Here is a 23914-nt window from a genome sequence, read left to right as displayed (position 1 = left end):
ATACATACGTCTATTTACCCTAGCCACTGACCTATACTATATATATACTAGCTGACCCGTCAGACGTTGTTCTGTAGATAATAAAAAAATTACTGTTTTATAGGAATTTGCCAATAATATTTAAAAAAATATCAAGAATTATTTCGTTAAAAATGCTCCCTGTTTTTATAATGGAATTGTTTCACAGCGGAACTGTCAAACCGTGCGTCACTGAATTCTCTCATAGAAAATACATATGTCCATACAAAACAAATATTGAAAATAAAAATAATTTTGGATCCCAAATCGAAATAAAAACTATCCTATCTCTCAAGTTTGACCAAAATGCACTCCATGAAGTAATACCCATTAAAATCCGTTCATTAGTTTAGAAGTACATCGCGGTTAAACAACGTGTCAAGTAATTTATATGTGTTAGATATATATATATATATTATGTGTGGCTGTCAAAGTGCTTTCGTGCCTGTTTGATATTCGCCATTCTGACGCTGTATGCCATACAGCGATGGTACAGGTACTAAAACTAGTGATGACAACCTCAGCAAACATCGATAGATGGTTGGAAACTATTTGCAAAAAAAATGTGTATTTTATTACGTTGATTCTTGAAGTATAAATAACATGGAAAACGAACGAAATTAATTGAAAATGCAAAAATACGTCAGAGTAGTGTACGTTCCTTCGCAGCCATTTGTATTATACGTCAAAATTAGTTCTCTGGACACTCGCGAGTGGCGCTTATACAGGTTAGTGCCCCTAGCCGACCACATCGTCTGTCACCACGTGACTTAAAGATGTACAAACTTATTTACTTAGGTAATTTATACATCTAGATCATTTATAGATCTAGAGCCTCTTGCTACTTTAGTGTGCGTCTTGCATTCGCGATTTGTATTTCAATTTGTGTTAGTTTGCGTGCATTGCTCAAAATAGAGGCTAACTGTCAACTTCAATTATTTTCGACATTTTCACAACTGCCGCAGTCTATCTAGACGAAAACATGATCTAAGCGCCAAACAATCACTAGGCAAATTAACTCTACTGCCAATACATGGTAATAAAATTATAACTATGACGGATGCACTATGAAAGGATACGCTTAATGTCTCGTTGAACAGGTCATCAGGACTCTGCTGCACCCTGGAGTTGTTCAGGTCTGTCTCCAGCGCTCTGATGTCGTTCTCCATCTTCTTCAGGGCCTTCTGAAGGTTCTCCATGGATACTCGCGCGGCCCTGCCAATATCACAGTAATTCTGTTAACACCATGGGCACAAGATAGTAATCTTCTATATTATAACAAGTAAAGTGAAAAGAGCAACCTACCAGTCAATCTGCCAGTGGGAGACTACTTTGCAAAGGGTGCCGGCTAAATTATGGCTACAACAACAGCCTATTTATTACTATATTTCGGTCCGAAGGGCGCGGTAGCTAGTGTAATTACTGGGTAAATGAGGGGTTCCCTTAATTCCCAAAAAAAAAACCGCTTGAACCAGTTAGACTACAAACAAGGACCGGATTTAGTCTTGCCAGCGGTGCAGTTTGATCAGGTTACTTTCCTAGTCCTACACACAGTCAACTCCGCAAGAAGTCCACTGAACTGCAGATGTATTGCTCAGCAGACAGTGGTCTTCACATATTGTATTCTAAAAAGATTTTACAAATCTATGAGTCGAGTTCGGAGGGCTCACCTGTCGATGTGGGGCATCTCCTCGGCGAAGGCCAGAATGTCGGGAAACTTCGACTCGATGGTGTCCACCAGGTAATGCAGTAGAGTTTGCTTGTTTTCTAAGTCTTTCGTTGCGGTCAACTGAAAAATGTACAGAATGGTTTAGAATAAAAGTGCAACCCATATATCTCCTAGGTGACCCAAAGAAGTGGTGCACTTTTTTTCAAGACAGCATACGTGCTGAGTTGGGGCCACTTATTGACTTATCCAACATGATCCACATTTTATATTTTTCATACCAGTGGACAGGGCACATAGCTCGAGGAACAGATGGAGGTTGGGGCATTAAAGTCCTCGAATAGAGACCACGTAAGGAAAGACATAGTGTTGGTAGGCCCCCCACAAGATGGACCGACGATCTGGTCAAGATCGCCGGAACACGTTGAATAAGGGCAGCGCAGGACCGATCTTTGGGGGAGGCCTTTGTCCAGCAGTGGACGTCTTCCGGTTGATGATACATTTCTATTATGTAACATGTGTATACATAACAAATCAATCACGTTTCTTTCTTCTTTCTCATAAGCCGCTTTTTTTAAGGAGGTCAAACGAGCGTACGGGTCATCTGGTATTAAGTGATCACCGCCGCCCGCATTCTCTTGCAACATTAGATGAAACGCAGGAGCGTGGCCGGCTTTTTAGAAAGATGTGTTTTTTAATGTAATTATTCATAATTTTTGTTTATCAAAAAAAAAAAGTAACTATATATCGTTGTTCCTCATTAAAAATAGGGTGCAATGATTTGTTCCAATTAATTATTGTCTTGTAGAAGAAATTATGTATTTGCAATTATTTCCGTTGAACTTTTATCGTTTCAGGCGGAAGACGTCCACTGCTAGACAAAGATCGCCCCCAAAGATCTCCACGACAATCGGTTCTGCGCTGCTCTCATACAACGTATTCCGGCGATCTTGACCAGATCGTATATGCATTTTGTGGGGGGCCAACCAACACTACGTCTTCCGGTACGTTGTCACCATTCGAGGACTTAACTGCCCCAACGGCCATCTGTTCGTAGAGCTATGTGCCCTGCCCACTGCCACTTCCGTGCTTCTATGCGTGTGGTGTCGTATCACCTCCCGTAGGTGTCGAAAGAGGCGACTCAAGGATACAAACTACAGAGGATGGGCAGCACAACCTTCCGAGAAGCACCATAATTTACTGCGATCGCCAATCCTTTTGTTGAAATTTAATAGAAAAAAAAAATTGATACTCTTTATGAGTACATGATAAACCAACCTTCGTAAGAAAACTAATCTCGAAACCATAAGCACCAGCGTTATTTGACCCCGTGTTCATATAGTTTCCTAATAGCAACAGCAGTTCTAGAATTTTGGCGAACTTTGCACTCGACTTGACTTCTTCACACGCCGCTGTCCCGGATACAATATCCTGAAAGAATAAAACACCAAATACATATACTAAAATACCCGCAGATTGATACAGGGACGGAGCTTGGTCATTTTTAAATCTGCGTGACGCCAAAGAGCAATACCGGATTTTCTATTAATAATTATTTGTAGAAATTTACTACAAAGCTTACTTGTGCGGTGTTTCCGGGACGATAAGACATGGGTACCTTCAAAAAAAAGGGCGTACACCTTCCATAAAAGCCGGAAACGCTCCTGTGATTCCTCTGGTGCTGCAAGAGAATGTGGGCGGCGGTGATCACTTAATACCAGGTGACCCGTACGCTCGTTTGTCCTCCCTATTCCATAAAAAAAAAATTACAAAATCCAAGGACGATGAAGTTAAATATTAACTACATCGTCTACTGTCGGATTACAACTGTATTCTACATGGATGGCATCAAGCAGGGTCATCTCTGATGGAACGTTGGATTGTGTGGAACTATAACCTCCCCACCCGCACATTTCATAGCGGGCGCGTCACGCTAAGAGGCATAAGGCATTTATTTTCTCCAAATTGATTTCTTTAGATTTCTTTTGATGTCATTTCTAATATACTAGATACTACTACCGCTTCGGAAACAAATGGCGCACTGAGAGGGAAGAAGCGGCGGAAGAAACTGTGCCAGCATTGTTTTTTGCGCTTTTTTTAATCAAATATACAATTTTGTATTGCCATCGCTATTGCTATAAAATAATCATAATCTAGTCCCACGCTGTCCGATCACTTAAATATTCAGCTGTGGCGAAGTAGGATTTACGACATAGCCATTTTTTAATAGAATATTTAGATTTATTTATAGATAATGTCTGAACAGTGGCTGGGGTTTTATTATAAAAGTGTATACATTTACCCTTAAAGCTATTGTGTCTTATGAAGCCTACTAGAATTAAAAGGTGACGATTTTTGTGAACGTATATTAAATTTTCATAAATGTACTGACAATGATCAGTCATAATATTTAATTCCTTAAATTTTTCGTTAAGAGGCTGTCTATAAACCGGGTGATATATAGCACGAACAGCTGTCTTTTGCAGAGCAAACACTATATCAATGTCAGCAGCACGACCCCACAGTAAAATACCGTACGTCATGATGCTGTTAAAATAACTGAAATACGCTAAACCAGTACTCACCGGTTTGACCTCGGATATGATCTCGGCATAATGTTCCCGGAAGGCGAGACTCCTTAACCTTGGCACGAGCCGCTTTATATCAGCCACCGTTGCTGCGAATTGTTCAGCCTCTGTCAGCTCTTCACTCTTGCACTTTAGTTCTGCAAGTTTCTTCAGCTGGTCCGCTGGTGGTAGATACTGAAATGGTAAAAATAATTTTCATTTCTCATACTCGGAAAGTAATGTTGTTTTGATCTGATTATTGGGTGTAAAATGCTGCTTCCCTCCATAGAGAGGGAAAAACTCATACAAATTACTTCCCACCTAAGGGCCGGAATGAACTTTGAAAATAGAACTGCTGTCAGCTGTGAAGAGTTTTTTGTAAAAAAAAAACTAATTTAAAAATTATCTGCGGCCATGTGACTTTCCAAACAGCCAGTGTGAACTTAGCGCAAACTTCTTTGAGCGATAAGCCGCAACAAATACGCGACGAGTTACATATTTAAAATTTAAAAAGTCGACGTAAATTATCCTAATTTGACAATTCATTACTACTACTAATATTATTATATATAATAAATAAATAATTTATATTAACAACTAGTTTTATTTTCCTCATATTTGAAATGAAAAAAAGCCTGTTTAACACGGGTCCAAAGAATCAATTCCTACTCGGACTATAGACAAAAAATATATATAGTCTGAATAACTCGGGAATTGATTCTTTCGAGCCTTGGTTAACAATCTACTATTCTTTTTCATATGGGTTAGGTGACGGAAGAAATGGCCTTCTATGAACAAACGTGCGAGTACAATTTGACTCTTATCATATATACCCAAGTGATCACTAAGAATAGTTTTATACCAGGTCGATATGACATGGGTGCCTTATATAAGATTTTCTTGTATATATTCAAAAATTACTTAATTTCTATCATATTTTGTAAAAAGTTTAATTTAATTTACTAGTATTTTGTTTTAATGTTTAAGTCTTGTTTTTGCCTTTTGTAAATATCTATTATGAACTGCTGAGAACACCTTTAATTAATAGATATACTAGACTGTATAGAATCTTAATAATGTGTAAGCAAATGCCATGTATATATATATATATGACGACCTGTATAGCCGAGTGGTTAGCGATCCTACCTACAAAGCTAGAGCAAGCATTTATATGATGAATATGGATGTTTATTTCCGAGTCATGGATGTTTATATGTATTTATGTATGTTTATATGAATTTATGTATGTTTAAGTAAGTATATTGTATTAAATATATCATTGTCCTGTAACCCATAACACAGGCTATAAATGCTTAACTTGGGGCAAGATAATTTGTGTAAAAAGTGTGTCAATATTATTATTATATTATTGGTCTTATATCTTATATACTATTGTTGGTCTTCCAATAAATGAATAAATAAATAAATCACCAACGCCCACATTCTTCTACAACACCAGAGGAATCACAGGAGCCCGCCTTTTAGGAAGGGGTCCGCGATTTTTTTATGGCACGCATGTCATATCGACCTGGTATAAAACTATTTTTATACTTCCATGCAGACCAAGGTTACGTTGGAGAAACTATTTTCATATTTCATGACCACGATTATGGGTACCACAACGGCGCCTTTTTCTGCCGTGAAGCAGTAATGTGTTAGCATTACTTCGTTTCGGTCTATAAGACAAATCAAATGAGACTTAACATCTTATGTCTCAAGGTGACTAGCGCAATTGTAGAGCTACTCAGAATTTTTGGATTTTTCAAGAACCCTGAGCGTAAGCATTGTAATCGGCAGGTCGTATCACTTACCATCAGCTGAACGTCCTGCTCGTCTCGGTCCCTTAATATCATAAAAATAAATCAGGTCACCAGTACGGTCGCTTGTCCAAATTCCATAATGTTAAGGCTAAACGATTACCAACCTGTATTAACAAATCCAACACGTTCCCTGACAACACCTTGGTGTCACAGCGCAGTATGCACTCCCTGATGTGTTCGTAGGACATATGCTTCAGGGAGCCACCCAGCAGGATCGAGAGGTTCTGGGCCGCCTTCCCGTCGAGCACCTTCAGATCTTTCACCTTCTTCAGCGTGTGCACCCTGGGGTAAGCATATCTGCTTTACTTTCAGTATATAACGTGACGAGATATTTATAGTGAAAAAAAAAAATAGTTTATCGATATCTGTATAAAAATGTTTTATCCATAATACAAATCTATTGACGCTGAGCTCTTCCACCGCTCCACTCATTAACGCTTTTCAGTGCTTATTTAATGAATTCAATATTTAATTAAAATTAATTGAAAATAGAGTACTTTCCTTTTCAATTTCTTCGCAAATTACACTTATGAATGTCAAAAAATATTTTTGCATTATTGAATTTACCGTTCGTAAAAGGTTGAACTAATGAGAAGAAGTGGCAAGAAACTCATTGCCACTCTTTTAAATGAACATTTACATTTTCATCGTTTTACATATCATTTCAATTACAATATATGTAAAGTGATGCAACAAAAATATTCAAACGTCAAATATTCAATGCCTTACACTTGAAGTCGAAAAAGTAAATGTTTTTTTATGAAAATAAGGGGCGAGACGTTCAGCTGACGGTAATTGATACGCCCTGCCTGTTACAATGCAGTGCCGCTCAAGATTATTGAAAAACCCAAAAACACTGAGCGGCACTACAACTGCGTTCGTCACCTTGAGACATTATATGTTAAGTCTCATTTGCCCAGTAATAGCTAGTGAGCTACGGCGCCCTTCAGACCGAACACATTACTGCTTCGCGGCAAAAATACCCGCCGTTGTGGTACCCATAATCTAGCCGGCATCCTTTGCAAAGAAGCCTCCCTTGGTCGGCATTTTGATATCACGACCATCAAAGCTAACTGCGTTACCGATTCTACATAGATGCTCACGGGCTCGCGAAAGCACGTTACATGATTATCCCCCAAAAAGACATTAATGTATATTCAATCATTTACTTATTGATGCGGCTTTACTCACGTTTTATCGGTGTGGAAGCCATAACCAGTAAGAGGTGGGACGTTATCGCGAACCCACTACACTCACCCTGATGAAGGCCCTCCGAATGGTCCCAAACTAGTCGGTACCCCCACTGGTAAGAGGTGAGTAAAGCCGTATTACTAAATAACTTAATAATGTCTCACGACAGCTTTAATAATTTAATATGAAATCAGGTTTAAATTTCCATACTTGTCCACAGAATCTTCGTTTCTTTTCGCGACCGGTTTGCTGGAGAACTTCAGCGCCAAACCGTTCAATATATCAGGTGAAGCCAGTTTATCCTCTTGTACCTGTAAGTAAATATATATCAAGTTAGTGCTATATGCTTTGAAGAAGTGCAGAAAGAAAGATTGCAACAAACAATATATTGAAGACTAGCTAGTCTGGTCAAAAATGATGTAAGAATTCGGGAATAAAAATTTAAAGTTAATGAGTTAAGAATGAAACAAAAATGTATTTCTGAATGATTATAATGTCGTATTTGTGTAAACAGCTTTTAGATAATTGCCAATTTTTTAAAGTAATGGAATTTTTTGAAATGAAATGAAATTTTATTTGCAGGAAACATTGTACTTAAGATGTTAACAATATAATGGATAATCCAATATGTTTCGTCAATTGACATGCAAAATATGTTACAAAATTGTCGAAACACTACTCGTACTGTTATACCGAAACATGTCGGATTTCACAATGATATCAATAATATTTATAAAATGAAATTTTAATACTTATATAATATGAGACGTTAAAATGGATATTATATTTAGGGGTTTTAAGGTCTCTGCCCACTACATATCATACCATGACCGTGCTAGGAGCGTATCAGGCACGAAAAGTAACACGATACGCTCTACTATGCCCACTGAACGGATTGGCACGCGACGGTGTTGGTCGGTGATGGAACGGTCTAGTGGGAACAGTGTCATACTTTTCAATAAAAATAATATTTATTTGCCTGATACGCTCCTATCACGGTCATGGTATGATACGGTGAAGTGGGCAGAGACCTTTAGACAGCGTTTCCGTTGAAAGCTCCCAGTTGGCTATTTTTTTCCAACATCTCCAAAGTAAACAAATTAGATACTAGAACCTTTCTCGACAACCAAGCTATCCATTGCTGAAGACAGCATGAAAATCGGTGCAGCAGTTTTTGAGTTTATCCCGAACAGGCTCGGCGGAGGAATTTGTTTTATAATAAGTGGTGATAATTAAATCTTTAATAAAAAATAATAATTTAAGTTGCTGTTCTTTAAGATACACATATAGATCTCATCTCTAAATATATTCCCCGAGTTCTTTATCAGATTTTGATGAAAAATTATTATTGAAGTAACTTCTTTTGGCGCGGTAGGGAAAATATCAGAGTGAATTATAATCAAATTCGACACCCTGACACGAGCTGGTGAACTAGACCATTTGTATCATACTTCAGCTACCAAGCCTCTTGTAACTCATATGTCTACTGTACCACAACCAATGGACGAGAATTAAATAAATTTAAATTTATATAAAACTCTTAGGAGTTACTAGGATAAATTTAATTACTTCAAGCTTCTGTCACTCTCGAATCGTAGACAGCCCCTCAATCTTACTTACCTATATACGTTGGTGAATGGCGTCATAATTATATATATAATATCCGGACGACCGAGCCTTGCTCGGATTTTTAAGAATGTACAAAACTTGAACAAAAAAAAACTAATAGGACATCTGGATTCGAACCGGGGTCTTCAGCTTTCCGGATAACCCAATGTCCCATCTGAGCTATAATAGTCTTGTATATAGTGGCGAAATTTACCTTTGTATTCTAATCTTATTGTAGCTGTTTCTCATTCAAACATGGATAAAACCATTTTTTTTTATTGAAACCTAGCTAGATCGATTTATCACCCCCGAAATCCCCTGCATACTTAATTTTATGAAAATCGTTGGAGCCGTTTCCGAGATTCAGATTATATATATACAAGAATTGCTCGTTTAAAGATATAAGATAATGAAAATGGTCTTTGTTTGAGTCTTTTTCAAGCCTAAACCAATGATCGTATCGACCTGAATCTACCACCATTCGACGCGAAATTTATCCTTGATGGTTTATGGCTACTTATTTTTCGAATTCCGAAGTTCCTTCCTTTTAAAATTCGCCCAGCGAACGGGCGGGAACGACCAGTCTATATATATATATATAATGAAACTGGTCTTTGTTTAAGGCTCTTTCAAGCCTAAACCACTGATTGTATCGACATGAATGGTTTATAGCTACTTATTTTACGAATTTCAACATTACTTCCTTTTAAAATTCGCCCAGCAAAGTGGGCGGGAACGGCTAGTATTTTATATAAAGCGTTTATTTTGATATCTCCCTGAAGTAACTCACCTTAACCCAGAACGCCTTCTCCGACATCTTCTGCGGTATGATAGTCTTCCAGTTGGCTCTCTTCAGCGGACCTCCCACTTCCCACTTCTTTTTCGGCTTCAGTCCGTGAGGAAGAACATCCGGCTGTGGCTGTTGTACAAAATGTATTGACAATAAGACTAATGTAACCACGAGACAATAATTTAAATTAACTTCTCTACTTTATTTGTCATTTGTATACTCACGATCTGTAATATAACTACATACTTTATTAAAGGCTTTGAAGAAGTATAACTCTATGGCCCAAAAAACATTGTTTACAGTACAACAATGTCGCCAACAAAGCACAGTTGTTTTGGTGCCACAGACAACTTAATCTAGATCTAAAAATGGTAGGTTCATAGAAATATTAGGTAGTATATACTATATTACTTACTCAATATTTTCATGTTTACCTCATTAAACTAAACATTTTAATGTCGACTTAAGAAACAACTTGTTAATATAATATATTTTGTAATTTAAAAATTTTCCGATTTGGCTGTATGTGTGTACCTTTGCCATTTCTTGCACAAAAGATGAAACCACTCACCAGAGATAAGTACGTATAAAATACATTTCCCGCCCAATTAAGCGGCAACTAGAAAACTTCTAGCCTTTGTTTTTTTAATAATAAATTAAATTACCAAGTCGTAGAAAAAATATTGTATGCGACACGTTGTATAAATATCTCAAAAAACGCGAGTGGCGCGGGTTGCGACGCCACGAGCGAGATCCTCTTCATACAACTGTTGCATACAATACCATTTTAAAGAATTAAAACGCGTGTAATCGTTACTGTTTTTATACATTAGGTTTTGCGTATAAAATACATCTTTATTATTATTTGAGTAAATCCGTGACAGTTGACAGTCGGGATAGTATTTGTCATTTGAAGTTTTGCATCATTTGTTGCCACGGAGGTGGTATTTGCTGTAGACAGATAGTTTTTGGTATAATTTACTGACAGAATTGACTGCATTTGTAATGTAAAAACACAGTTACAATTACACGCATTTTAATCGGACGGAAGTAATTGAGCGCAGTTTCCATATAAAGGCGATAAATAAAACTAGCTTTCATAATTTATGCGTATGACCAAAACAGTGGGAGGTGTCTTTGCACGGATGTCGGCTAGTAAATGGGTACCTCGACGGCGCCTTTTTCTGCCGTAAAGCAGTAATGTGTAAGCATTACTGTGTTTCGGTCTGAAGGGCGCCGTAGCTAGTGAAATTACTCGGCAAGTGAGACTTGACATCTTATGTCTCAAGGTGACGAGCGCAATTGTAGAGCCGCTCAGAATTTATGGGTTTTTCAAGAATCCTGAACGGAACAGCATTGTAATGGGCAGGACGTATCAATTACCATCATCTGAACGTCCTGCCTCGTCCCTCATTGTCATAAAAAAAAGGTAAAAGAGTTATAATTATCATAAAAATGTATATCTAATATGTAACACAACTGACCCCAAATGCAAAATTTCACCTCAATCGGCTAAGGATAACACATTCAAATCGAAATTTCATCTAAGCATATTAAAGCAAGTAAAAGTAAAGATTAGCTTAAATCTTACCATTTTTGGCATCATGAAACCGCCGGGAGGCGGCGGTGGTCTGGGCCCCATGCCTGGTGGGGGCGGGGGAGGTGGGGGCCCCATGCCGGGCATCGGTGGTGGGGGCGGAGCACCCATCATCCCGGGGGGAGGTGGAGGCGGCGGTGGACCCGAACCTGATAAATACAATATTGAAGCTATTATTAAAGTTATTTTCTACAAGTTTGACAGTATATTTTTTCGAATACATTCGATTATGGATTAAATATAATCAAGCCAAAGCCAAAGCCAAAAGGCAGTCGGCCATCGCATAAAATTTTTGTTATTAGTTTAATTTTTGTGTGCTGTTGGTTCAATAATAATTGTAAAAAAAAAATTACACGGCAATTATCGAAAGTGTAGGGTTAAAAAGTATACTGCCCAAAGTGACATAGCGGTTATACTAATCCCACACAATATGTGGGGTTGCATCCTGCATCAAGTCTCATAACGTCGTATAAAAATAGCTCTGACCAAAGCTATAAGTAGTTAAATACTCCTACCCAAGGTGTCATGATGATGATAGTCCGGTGTAAAGTGTTGAGTTCATGAGTAATCTTGACCATAGTTTCATTATGATCATAGTCCACTATAAAGTGTTGAGATGATAGATAATCCTGCCTAAAGTGTACTGACGATACATATGATCATAGTCCGGTGTAAGATGTTATGTTCGTAGATAGTCTTGGCTCAAGTTTCATGACGATCATAGTCTACTATAGAGTAGAGATGATAGATAATCCTGCCTAGTGTACTGGCGATACATATGATCATAGTCCGGTGTAGTGTTGTGTTCGTAGATAATCCCGACCAAAGTTTTATAACGATCATAGTCCAGTATAAAGTGTACTGGCGATACATAAACCTGTTTTATGTTTCGTTCTAGTAAATAGAATAGTCCAAGCTGTCGTAAACAGATGATGTTAAATCTAATGTCAATTGTTACGTCAATACCTAGTCCTTTCTAAATAATTAACGCTTTACAGTCCTACTTAACATAGTCTGGAAAAAGATATGTCTTAATTTGTTAGTTGATGAAGAACAGTTTGAATTGATGATTCCTAACGAGTCTTGCAAAATAGCCGCGACCATTTTGGAGCTCTTATAGTTGCAATTACGTAATTAATATACATAAGTAGTGCTCATAATTGATTTACGTACGAAAAATAAAGTACTGTAATATGTTAATAATAAAAATGCATACAAACCTGGCATTGGTGGTGGCGGCGGAGGCATTGGCCCACCTAGAAGCACACACCAAAATAGGATAGATATAGTGTGCATGCATGCGAGTGATAGTAATATACATGCAATTTTATATATATATATAAGTGACAGCAAGCGAGTGACCTGATGGCATAGTAACACTGTCCTCCATAGATGTCCATGATGGGCGTCAGTTGCAATACCAAGTCAACAGATGTGTTGCCGACATTTGATGTCAGAGTATACTTAAAGGCTAATCTATAAAGAGTACATAGACTTTGCTCAGACTTTACTTACGTAAAACATAGCTGAGTTTCGAAAACTTCGTTTTTATGCTTAAATAACTTAGTTTTTATGGTCATACTAGCTGATCCGACCGACGTTGTTTTGTAATATTTCATAACATCAAGAATTATTTCGTAAAATATCCTCCCTGTTGTTATAATGAAATTGTTTCACAGCAGAACTGTCAAACTGTGCGTCAATAAATTCTCTCGTAGAAAAGATGTCCATACAAAACAAATAATGGAAATAAAAATAATTATGGGTCCCAAATCGAAATAAAAACTATCCTATCTCTCAAGTTGGACTAAACTGCACTCCATGAAGTAATCCCCATTAAAATCCGTTCATTAGTTTATCTCCACCTATGCTTTAAATCCTCTATTAAAGATTCTAAAACAGTTAGCTTATTGCCAACATTAAAACACCCAATGTTCTAATAACCATAACATCATCCAAACGAGTGTTGTAATGAAATTTAGTACAACATTATATTATCGGTTTTCATAATAACACTCCTTTGGATGATAATATGGTATATACTTGGACTGAGGAATGAGCTTCCTTGTGCGGTGTTTCCGGGACGATACGACATGGGTACCTTCAAGAAAAGCGCGTACACCTTCCTTAAAGGCCGGCAACGCTCTTGTGATTCCTCTGGTGTTGCAGGAGAGTGTGGGCGGCGGTGATCACTTAACACCAGGTGACCCGTACGCTCGTTTGTCCTCCTATTCCATAAAAAAAAAAAATACTTAGACTGACTTTTTTAATGTTAGCGGTAAGCTGTTTCAGAATCTTTTATAGAGGATTCATATTATGGGTGTAGATAAAGTCTTGTATGAAACTGTTGATAATTAGGTATTAAAACACTCATGTAGGTTTATTATAGTATCACAATTTTGACCGTGATTTATATATATTAAGCTAAGCCCAATGCGAAAGTCAAGTTCGCGTTTTATCACACTCAGCTAAGTTTTACTTAAGTAAAGTCTGAGCAAAGTCTAATAACGCCCTGTATATTACAGCCCAAGCTTGAATATCCATGATAAGTCGTATCGGTTCGGGAATACCGCATTGGTGACAGTTAACGCAAGAAGTTACTTGCAGTTTTGGAACTATGTCATTCGCATTTTATGTTAAAACCAAACCATCTTTTGTTAATTTTACAATATAAAGCGTCACGCTACAATAGCGACATTAAATAAACACACGGTTAGTTCTACTACTTAACTTTAATCATAAAAAAATAATCAAAAATAAAATACATAATTCACCTCAATAAATAAATTTATCATAATATCAGTTTGGTACAAGAACTGTAAGAAATCTAGTAACCGCGTGCTAGCGTAGCCACTGACATCTACTTCGTGCCGTCTTAAGCCGCGTCGGCTGGGCAGTTTTCGTGTTTGATAACAGAAAAACATTGTGTATATTAGGGGCGTGGCTTTACAGTTTTGTCAAATAAAACATTTTAACATGTTTACCGCGAGTAATGAATAGATCTCCCGCGTTGACCAGCGGGAAAGGAAATTAAAGCATAATTTATAAGCGTTCACTGAATGATGACGTATCATTCGTAGCTAGCGATAATTCTATTTTGGTTTGTTTGTGATGGACTGGAATAAGGAAAATACTTAATTTGTTTTTTATACAACTGATAACAGATAGACCGGTTCATTGGGATGTTACATTTGTAGATCATAAAAATAAATACAAAAAGCTGGATGCACTTCGTCGGAACTCATTTATGAAATTAAACAAAAACAGGTGCAGCGGACGGACTGTTTATGCTAACACGTAAGGGTGATTAAAATTTTGTATCCTAAATATATAATTTGTTTGTTTGAAAATTTTAATATTTCAATTATTTACTAAATAATTTAGAATTATTTTATTACGATTAACCCGTGTGTTCATTTAATATCGCCATAATAGCGCCACGCTGTATTTTACGTATAATACTTAAAATATATAAATTAGTTACAACATTATTAAAGCCCCATTCTAATAGTACTGTTATTATAAGTTGTAAGTGCAAAATAAATAAATAAAACAAACCTGAGGGCAGAGGAGGCGGCGGTGGTGGAGGAGCGCCTCCTAAAGAGAAAGAGACACGTATATATATGCATGCTTGTGTGCGACAGAGATAGATAACACAAATATATACATTCAACCACCGATATATAATGCTACGTACACATGTAACGCACGAAGGCGAACGAAAGGGAACGACTTTGTGGGGCCACGCAGGTCAAAGAAAAGAGACGGCTTAAATTGCCGTATTTTCATGTAATGGATAAGGCCTACAACAAAACATAAAATGGGTTCTTAAAGTAGGACTCAATGAGCACTTTGACAATGATGTTACAACTTCTGTGACAACGAACGCTTTCTATAGTATAGCAAATTATATAGAAGAAAATAACGCATGGTTCTTGACTGATTCTGCTGATTGCCACGGAAAATTGTATAGTATTAAATTAAGTGGGCTTAGTGATTTCTACCACCCAATGAAACTATGTGCTTGAGACCCGAGAAGAGCGGAAGCAGGAAACTCTGCGTGTCAATTTTGATAACGACATTGTTTTAAAATAAAATTATTCAATAAATAGGGTGGAGAAATGGCTCCATTCTTTTAGTGAGTTAGAGGGAGAGGTTAACAATAACGACATAAACGTTTATTAACAAACTTTTGAATTGTATCTGAATGTTGGTTTCTACATCAAGTTTATACTAAAGCCAACGAGACGAGATAAATAATGTAAACAAAGGGACGGTTACTGAGTTACATTGCGATAGCAAGCGATTATTATCTCTGTCCTTATCACTCGCACGCAGTAATGGCGCCAGTTAATCGACGAAAGCTGTCGTTGCGTGTTTCGTGGTACACTTCCCATAAGCACACAGCCGGTCTGAGGTTCGAGTCTCCTTAGGAGACGCCCCGCGACTGTTGTTGCGTAGTCTTTGCGGCCTCCACGGCCCACGTCCTACTTCGCTGTGAAAGCCAGGGCTGCTAACAGCACAGAGGAGGTTTTAGTCGGTATGGGGTGACACTCGAGTCCGACATATTACGCCCCGTTCCGGGGCGTAAATACGTAACAGTATATCCTCCTCTCAAAAAAAAAAAAATTCGTACAGGAAAACAGTCAGTACCGCAATTTTCAACATTTTGTGGACAAGTTCATTTCTGTTTGGATTGCGTTTGAAGTCTTACGTATTATTTTATTTCCGTATTTACTTAAATTTTTGTTATTAATAATCCGCTACTGTTACTTTTCTTATTGATTTTTGTTGTTATTGTAAGTAGTTGTTGATTTAGTTGAATCACAGTCTAGCAGCTGTAGACAACCTTTGAAAGATAGCAATACTTTTAAATATTCAAAGATATCAATAAAATGTTTTGAACCTCTGAAACTTTGTTTACATTCTTTATCTCGTCTCGTTGGCCTTACTATAGCTTATTTCACTCTAATCCGCAAGTGCTGAATAAGATCCAGCTTGCATGGAAACATTGCTTATATCTTTAACTTCATCCATCACCACTTAGATAATGTATACGTCTAGATAGAGTCTCTTCCTGTGTTTGAGACAACCGACAAAAACAGGCCAGGTTTAATACTTTTGTGTGCGAGACGAGCTACGTCTAACACTCGCGATTTGTTTAACACTTTGTGTTAGAGGTAAACGATTTTCAACGTTTTTCGCAGCTGTCATAGTCTATCTAGGCGTATTAATGATATAAGATTCACCAAACAACCTCAGAACATACGTGGTGCTTGTGAAAACAGATTGTGCTATTTTGCCCTTTCATGCAATATTAGTGATTATTAGTAAAGAAAAATTAACGAAATCATAATATTATACCGCCTCGGCGTAATATTAACCATAAATTGCTTACATAAAATACGAGGACAAGCGAGAAGACCTGAAGTAAAGTGATGATACCGCTCATACTCTAGACGGGTCACACACCTTCAAAAAAAGCGCCTACACAATACTTAAAGGTCGGCAACGATCCCGTGATTCCTCTGATGTTGCTAGATTGTGGGCGGCGGTGATCACTTAACACCGGGTGACGCATAAGCTCGTTTGTCTTCCTTTTCCATCAAAAAAGTAGCGTTAAAAACTTTTGTCCAAAAAAAAATTCCTCCACGCACCGACTGAAGCATAACATTATTTAGTTTACGAAAATATATGTTAGTATTTTGCTAAAAAAAAAGTGTTCTTACCTCCGGGCATTGGAGGAGGAGGGGGTGGTGGAGGCCCACCTGGACTGCCGATAACCTGAATACAAAAACTCCAACGTCAAATATTTTCTATTATTGTTTGAATTTAATATATGTATATTTTTTTGATCAACTTGTAAGATTCACATTATTAAATCAATGGAAATACAATTGAGTAGTTTTACCTTTCGACCGACCCCAGTGGTTTCTTTTATTATGATTTGGGGATTAAAATGCACTTAAATCCTAGGATCTATTGTGCCCCCTTCTTGCGCTAGCGCGCCTACCCTCAACTCAAAAGTTAAGGAAGAGAATCGAGGCTCCTAACTAGGAAATGTGTTACTGTGCCGAGATTTAAATTATATTCTCGAGACCTATTATTTTTAAAAGGCGTAGGATCCTCAGAGGGTTCAGGCAGGGCACGTCCTCTGCTTTAAGTGAAGGTATTTTAAGACTGATTAATCATTAATAACTAATCAGAGTAGCCCAGTGGTTAGTGACCCTGCCTACTGAGCTAGAGGTCCCGGGTTCGAATACCAGTAGGTGCAATCATTTATATGATGAATATGAATGTTTATTTCCGAGTCATGGATGTTTATAAGTATTTATGTATGTTTAAGTATGTATATTGTATTAAATATATCATTGTTGTCTTTTACCCACAGTACAGCCTATGTCTAGTTTGGGGCAAAATAATTTGTGTAAAAGTGTGTCAATATATATGTATTTATTTTTTTACCTTAGCAATGGCGGCTATATTCCCGTGCGTCACGCCCCCCGGCCCGCTAGGTGTGGACGCGTTCTGCAGTTTATCCTCCAAGTGCGTGACTCTCGCTTCAGCCTCCTGTCTCGCAGCGATCGCAGCTTCCAACTTAGATTTTAACTCTTCCAACTTCCTTTCCTCTTCTGCACGTGATTTTTCTGGGAAAAAAATTGATTGTTATAAATATACCTAGATTAATTTAATATTTTCTAAATATCGAAAAATATTTCAAAATGGCAAAAGGCGCCATTTTATTTATTTCATCTTTAAATGCAAACTTATTTTAGGCGTTGGTGAGAGGGGTGAATATTTGTTATAATTTCAACCCCCTTGCATGCAAAAGTTAACCATTTTAGAGTTATTATATTTTTGATATTACAATTTTGACTTATTTTGAAAAAAGCTCTAAAACATGATAACTCAAAAATAGTTCACCCCAATCACCTCCTTACGTGAATAAGAAAACTGTGTCAGATTGTGGATTATATTCAATAGTTTTTTTTTTAAATATATACATGACTCCTTACACAGCTGTACATACCTGTAAGAAAGCTATTCTGTTCATAATGTTCGTATTATATATTTCTTATTTTTGTTTAGTTTAGAATAGCTTGTTGGTGTGTCTATAATAAATAAATAAATGAGAGGTCATCCATAGTTTACGTCACACATATTTCATGATTTTATGACCCAACCACCGTCCTAGTCACAGCTTTCGCAATTTTACATTAAGAAATATTATGAAATTATTAAAACAGCAATGTTCCAAAATTATTATTATTTGTATTTAAATAATTTTTCAATAAAATCAACATTTTCAATTGATCAAACATAAAACAATTAGATTATGATAATATATTTACAAGTTTAAAAGTTATTTAGTTTAAATTTAGTGTTATAATACTTAGATAAAAAATATTACATTATGAAAAAATGTCATGTCACAAAATTCGGTACCCCTCCCCGCCCATTGTCACACAACGTCACACTTCGTCACAACCCCTCCCCCTTTTCCCCTTACAGTGTGACGTAATTTAAGGATGGCCCCTAATTAAACATTATCGTATTAACTATTTCTGGTATGTAACTAAACGAGGAACTATATAGTAAATGTAGGATTAATTAAAAAAAAATATGAATTGTTACCAATGAGACCATCTATCAGAGGCTGTACATCAATGTTGAACCTCTGCGTCAGTCTGAAGTCCGGGTCATAGCCGTTTTTGTGAAGCACTATTTGAGTAATACATTCTTCTATTAACTTGTAATATGCGGGCCTGAAAACATGCATCCACTACTATTAGTTATAATAATTATTAACAATCGACGCACCTATCAGTGGGAGGCTCCTTTGCACAGGATTGCCGGCTAGTTTATGGGTACCACAACGGCGCCTATTTCTGCCGTGAAGCAGTAATGTGTAAGCATTACTGTGTTTGGGTCTGAAGGGCACCGTAGCTAGTGAAATTACTGGGCAATTGAGACTTAAAATCTTATGTCTCAAGGTGACGAGCGCAATTGTAGTGCCGCTGAGAATTTTTGGGTCTTTCGAAAATGCTGATTGGCACTGCATTTTAATGGGCAGGGCGTATCAATTACAATCAGCTGAACTTCCTATTCGTCTCGTCCCTTATTTTCATAAAAAAAAACCTCCTCACAAATTATGTGCCTGTTATATGGGTTTCGGACAACGATATACTTAAGAGATTATACATACTTAAACATCCTGCCTGACTTGAAAACAAACATTCATACTCTGCTTCAAGTTGTTTAATATATTATTTTGTATAAATGTTGTGAGCCTTCTTGAATGTAAATTCCGCTTAGATTTGTCTTCAATCAATTCGAATAAAACACAAAAATAACATGTTTACATTGTTGAATGAACAAAGAAATTTGGTCTCTTCACCATTGTTACGTATTCCATCCGGGAGTATTACGTCACAACAGCCGACCAATCACAACACACCAAATCATGGGACAAGGCTTTAAAGTTACCGGCTCATTCAATTCAGTCTCGTGCAAGAATTTGGCGAGTTAATATCTCCTGAGGATGCTTCGTGTAGAGGCGAAACACGTATCCAATTGATTGAAGACAATTATAAGCGGAATTTTCACTCAAGATAACTCACAAAATTTGGATACATTGATTTTGACTTGATTTGACATATTCATCGGAATAAAGTTGGTACATACCGGGATACTCAAGTAACTCACTCATCGAACATTTTGACACAATATTTAGGTGGATAGATATAAAGGTCATATAATTGTTATTGATCTTTATAGCTATCCTCTTCTTGTTATAATTTATTGCTTTAGTGTGTGTGAAATGCTACGTCTTACAATCGCGATTTGTATGTCACTTCGTATTAGAGTGCGTGCATTGCTCAAAATAGAGGTTAACTGACAGCCTCGATTTTTTTTCGACGTTTTAAATAAATGAATGATCTAAGTTATAAAGTAAAACATAAAATTACTATTAAAAGTACAGATGAACTCACCTGATTTGTTCATCATCTCTGATGAACAGCAGATGTTGTAGAATGGACAGTAGGAACGGCTCCGCGGGAGTGTCGATCACCAAGTTCTTCACCAGCTCAAAGCATTCGTTAACATCTTGGAAGTCCACTCTAGAAATAAATGTATGATAATTTATATAACTTAATATAATCATATTATTATCCTATAAAAATATAATCAATGAAAGCTACAAGCGTATAAACCATAAACGATCTGACAGTCCGACAACAGCAACAGCGTGACCAATATTGATTAGACAATGTCAATAGCTAATAATATTCAAAATAAGAAGCTAATGCCAAGCGTGGCTGACTGTTTACGACTTGTTAATTAAAATCGGTTACAGTAACTATAGAATCGTTCTTCTTTTCTATTTTGATTTTATGCAGTGGCTCAATCAAAAATGTTTGCTGCCCCGATATGTGGGTGAAAAGTAAAGACTAATCCTTTGCACTACACAAAAAAAGCTTCGAAGAGGTCGGAAAAATGTAACACCAATCATAAAGTCATGGTTTAGTGGGAGTGTCTTATCAAGGAGTGGGAGGGAGTTCACATGTGGGGGCTTCTTTGCACAGGATGCCGGCTAGATTATGGATACTACAACGGTGCCTATTTCTGCCCTGAAGCAGTAATGGGCATTACTGTGTTTCGGTCTAAGGGCGCCGTAGCTAGTGAAATTACTGGGCAAATGAAACTTAACATCTTATGTCTCAAGGTGACGAGCGCAATTGTAGTGTCAGAATTTTTGGGTTTTTCAATAATCTTGCGGCATTGCATTGTAATGGGCAGGGCGTATCAATTACCATCAGTTGAACGTCCTGTTCGTCTCGTACCTTATTTTCATAAAAAAGGGTTTTCACTTCTATCTGCAGGCTCTACAATTACAACTGCCATACTTTTGAAGTATCCGTCTGTCTCTGAAGTCGTTGTTGCGTCACTAAGACGTCGGTCGGTCCCCTTATCAATGCGCGCATATTCTCTAAGTAAATGATACCTAACACACACCTGACGTCATCAAATTTCGCCAGAAACTCGTCCTGATCTGCAGCTGCGTGGGTGTCGAACACGTTCATCTGTATCTGCCGACCGCCGTCTGCCGCGCCGGCGCGCAGGTCATCTATCGAAGATTTACCACGTATTTAGTATTATTATATATCCACATCTTAGTTTATTGGTTAGAGACCACTGGGACTCAAAGCCCGGGACCTCTAAAAGGCAAAATAAAGGGTGGTGAGAGTGTGTAAGAAAGAGACAACAATACAGATCTTAGCCCAGTGGTTTAGTCCAGACCCAAACTACTGAGCTAGAGAGATTAGAGATACATAATTTTTTTAAGGATTATGTTTATACACGTTTATAATAAAGCCCCAGTCACTTTTCAGGCACTATTTTCAAATAAATTTAAATGTTTTGTTAAAAAATGGCTCCGTCGTTAATCGTTCTACTCCACATCTGAATATCTAAGTGATCAGACAGCCTGGGACTAGATTGTTATTATTTTATAGCAATAACTTTTGTAATAATTGTACATTTTATTAAAAAGGGTGCAAAAAATTATGCTGAGAGAGTTTCTTGCGCTGTTTCGTCTCTCTCAGAGCACCAATTGTTTCCGAAGTAACATGGTAGGAAGGTAGGTACGAAGGTAGTGTTTCAAGTGACATCAAAAATAATTCTTGCCTTTTTATGCCTTAAGTGTATGTCCAGAATGATAACACATAATCTAATACAAAACAATAATATAGCATTAGAAAATTTATACGTCTAGAGTCTCTTATTGCTCGTCAACCGATAAAAACAGGCTAGGTTTAATACTTTAGTGTGCGTAACAAGCTACGTCTTACACTTGCAATTTGTATGTCACTTAGTGTTAGTGTGCGTGCAATGCTCAAATAGAGGTTAACTGTTCACCTCTATTTTTTTTCCACGTTTTCACAGCCGTCACAGTCTATCTAGACGTATTAATGATCTAAGAATATAACATAAGATAATGAATCTTACCTATAAGGTCATAGAGTCCAGTTCTCATAAACTCGCTACGTAAGTGCATCCGAAACTCTAGCTCTTCTGGTTCGGTTATTATGGCGTTGATGAGTTGCATGCAGCCGTTCTGTAATGTAAATATAATAATTGTAACTAAATCACTTACAGTTGTAGAGAATGCCGATAGAAGTTGAAACTTAGAACTTTTAGCATTAAAATTTGAAGTTTCATAAAGTTTAAAAACAACGAAATTATTCATTACAATTTATTTTTACAACTTATTTCCAATAATGTATTAATCAAACGAAAAATCTATTTGCAATAATGCACAGTATGACTTCCGGTACGTGTTCGCCATTCGAGGACTTTACTACCCTAATGGCCATCTGTCTATCGAGCTATGTGCCCTGCCCACTGCTACTTCACTTCATCCGGCTATGTCATCGACCAAAGTCACAGAGTAGGAGAACCAAAGTTCTCCTACTGTCGTCATAATTGTTCACATGCATATAAATAAAATTGGAGTGTCTGTTTGTAATATTGAAATAACCAATTTTCACTACATGTATATGAATATAGATACGGTACTTACAACAAAATAACATTTTTTACAATTTTTGTCTGTCTGTCTGTTTGTTCCGGCTAATCTCTGAAATAGCTGGACCGAGTTTGACGGTACTTTTATTGGCAGGTAGCTGATGTAATAAGGAGTAACTTAGGCTTTTGTTTTAGAAAAATTCTTTTAATTAAGAAAAATAAAGTAATGTTGCAATGTCCAAGAAACAGTCTTACTGTAAAAATAATTTATATGGCAAGATGTTTGCCAATTCAGCTAGTAAATAAATATAAATAAAAAAACCTTAAGACTCTCTGGTGCTTTCGGATGCAGTCCCTCAACTATCGGCAACAGTCTTGGTTTCCTACTCGACTCTCCCGCCATTGTGATTGCTTCTAGAACCTTCTCGTGGCCGTTTGGTATGAGGCATATTGCGGCTAGCACCTAGAAACAAAAGATACAACTTTATAATACAAGTTATAATATAGTATTTATTGTGAAAGCTAACAGACGGACAGATAGCTCGAATTAGTGTCCTGTATCGCCTAGATGAACAAAAATTGCCTAAAGAAATATTGTGTTTTGAATGAAATTATGAAAAGCACGGACGGAACTAGGCATTAAGATTAAAAAAGACATTCCATTCATGTTTTCTTCCCTGTATCACAAATGGCTGTGAAACCTGGGCTTTGACAAAAAATCAGAGACAAACTGGGAAAATGTTAGAGAACTATGGGAAAGGTGTATTCTAGAGCTAAAGCTAAAAGACAGTCAGAAATAAAAAATAATCAGGCATAAAATAAAACTTACAGACATCCTATTACGTATTGAACAATTAAAATGGAGATTGACTTGACATTTTGCTCCGTTATCAGCAAGAAAAATGGAGGAAACAGTTGACTGTCTGGTACCTGTCTGTCTGCCTGGTGTCTGTCTGGTATGGGCATGGGAGACGAGGTCAAAATGTGAGAAGATGGAAAGACCTTAGTTGTGAGAAAATGGGAAGACGAGCTGTAAATGAACTCAGGCTAAGAGTAGCGGCAGATAGAAACCAGTAGAAAATGTTGGAGGAGGCCTATGTAGCAAGGCTCATGGAGCTAAGAGACATA

At 37.2% G+C, this 23914-nt stretch overlaps 1 protein-coding gene across 3 annotated transcripts in view; it reads right to left on the bottom strand.

Annotated features, from left to right (window-relative positions):
- Positions 1-23914, bottom strand: part of LOC126974703 (protein diaphanous) — a 72292-nt gene that overhangs the window by 11199 nt on the left and 37179 nt on the right. For all 3 annotated transcript variants that reach the window (XM_050822284.1, XM_050822283.1, XM_050822285.1), the window contains 17 exons: positions 23109-23249; positions 22268-22376; positions 21275-21386; positions 20251-20379; positions 18893-19023; positions 17723-17904; positions 16987-17041; positions 14816-14854; positions 12478-12513; positions 11252-11406; positions 9661-9789; positions 7473-7573; positions 6176-6353; positions 4270-4446; positions 2963-3115; positions 1689-1807; positions 1098-1233 (listed from right to left, as the gene is read on the bottom strand). In XM_050822284.1, coding sequence (XP_050678241.1) covers positions 1098-1233; positions 1689-1807; positions 2963-3115; positions 4270-4446; positions 6176-6353; positions 7473-7573; positions 9661-9789; positions 11252-11406; positions 12478-12513; positions 14816-14854; positions 16987-17041; positions 17723-17904; positions 18893-19023; positions 20251-20379; positions 21275-21386; positions 22268-22376; positions 23109-23249 — 2082 coding nt within the window. The remainder of the gene's footprint in view (positions 1-1097; positions 1234-1688; positions 1808-2962; positions 3116-4269; positions 4447-6175; positions 6354-7472; positions 7574-9660; positions 9790-11251; positions 11407-12477; positions 12514-14815; positions 14855-16986; positions 17042-17722; positions 17905-18892; positions 19024-20250; positions 20380-21274; positions 21387-22267; positions 22377-23108; positions 23250-23914) is intronic.

Source organism: Leptidea sinapis, chromosome 33 (assembly GCF_905404315.1).
Source record: "Leptidea sinapis chromosome 33, ilLepSina1.1, whole genome shotgun sequence".
Classification (NCBI taxonomy): Eukaryota; Metazoa; Arthropoda; class Insecta; order Lepidoptera; family Pieridae; genus Leptidea; species Leptidea sinapis.
The sequence above is the reverse complement of the archived record's forward strand: the minus strand, read 5'-3'. Positions and strand labels throughout refer to the sequence as shown.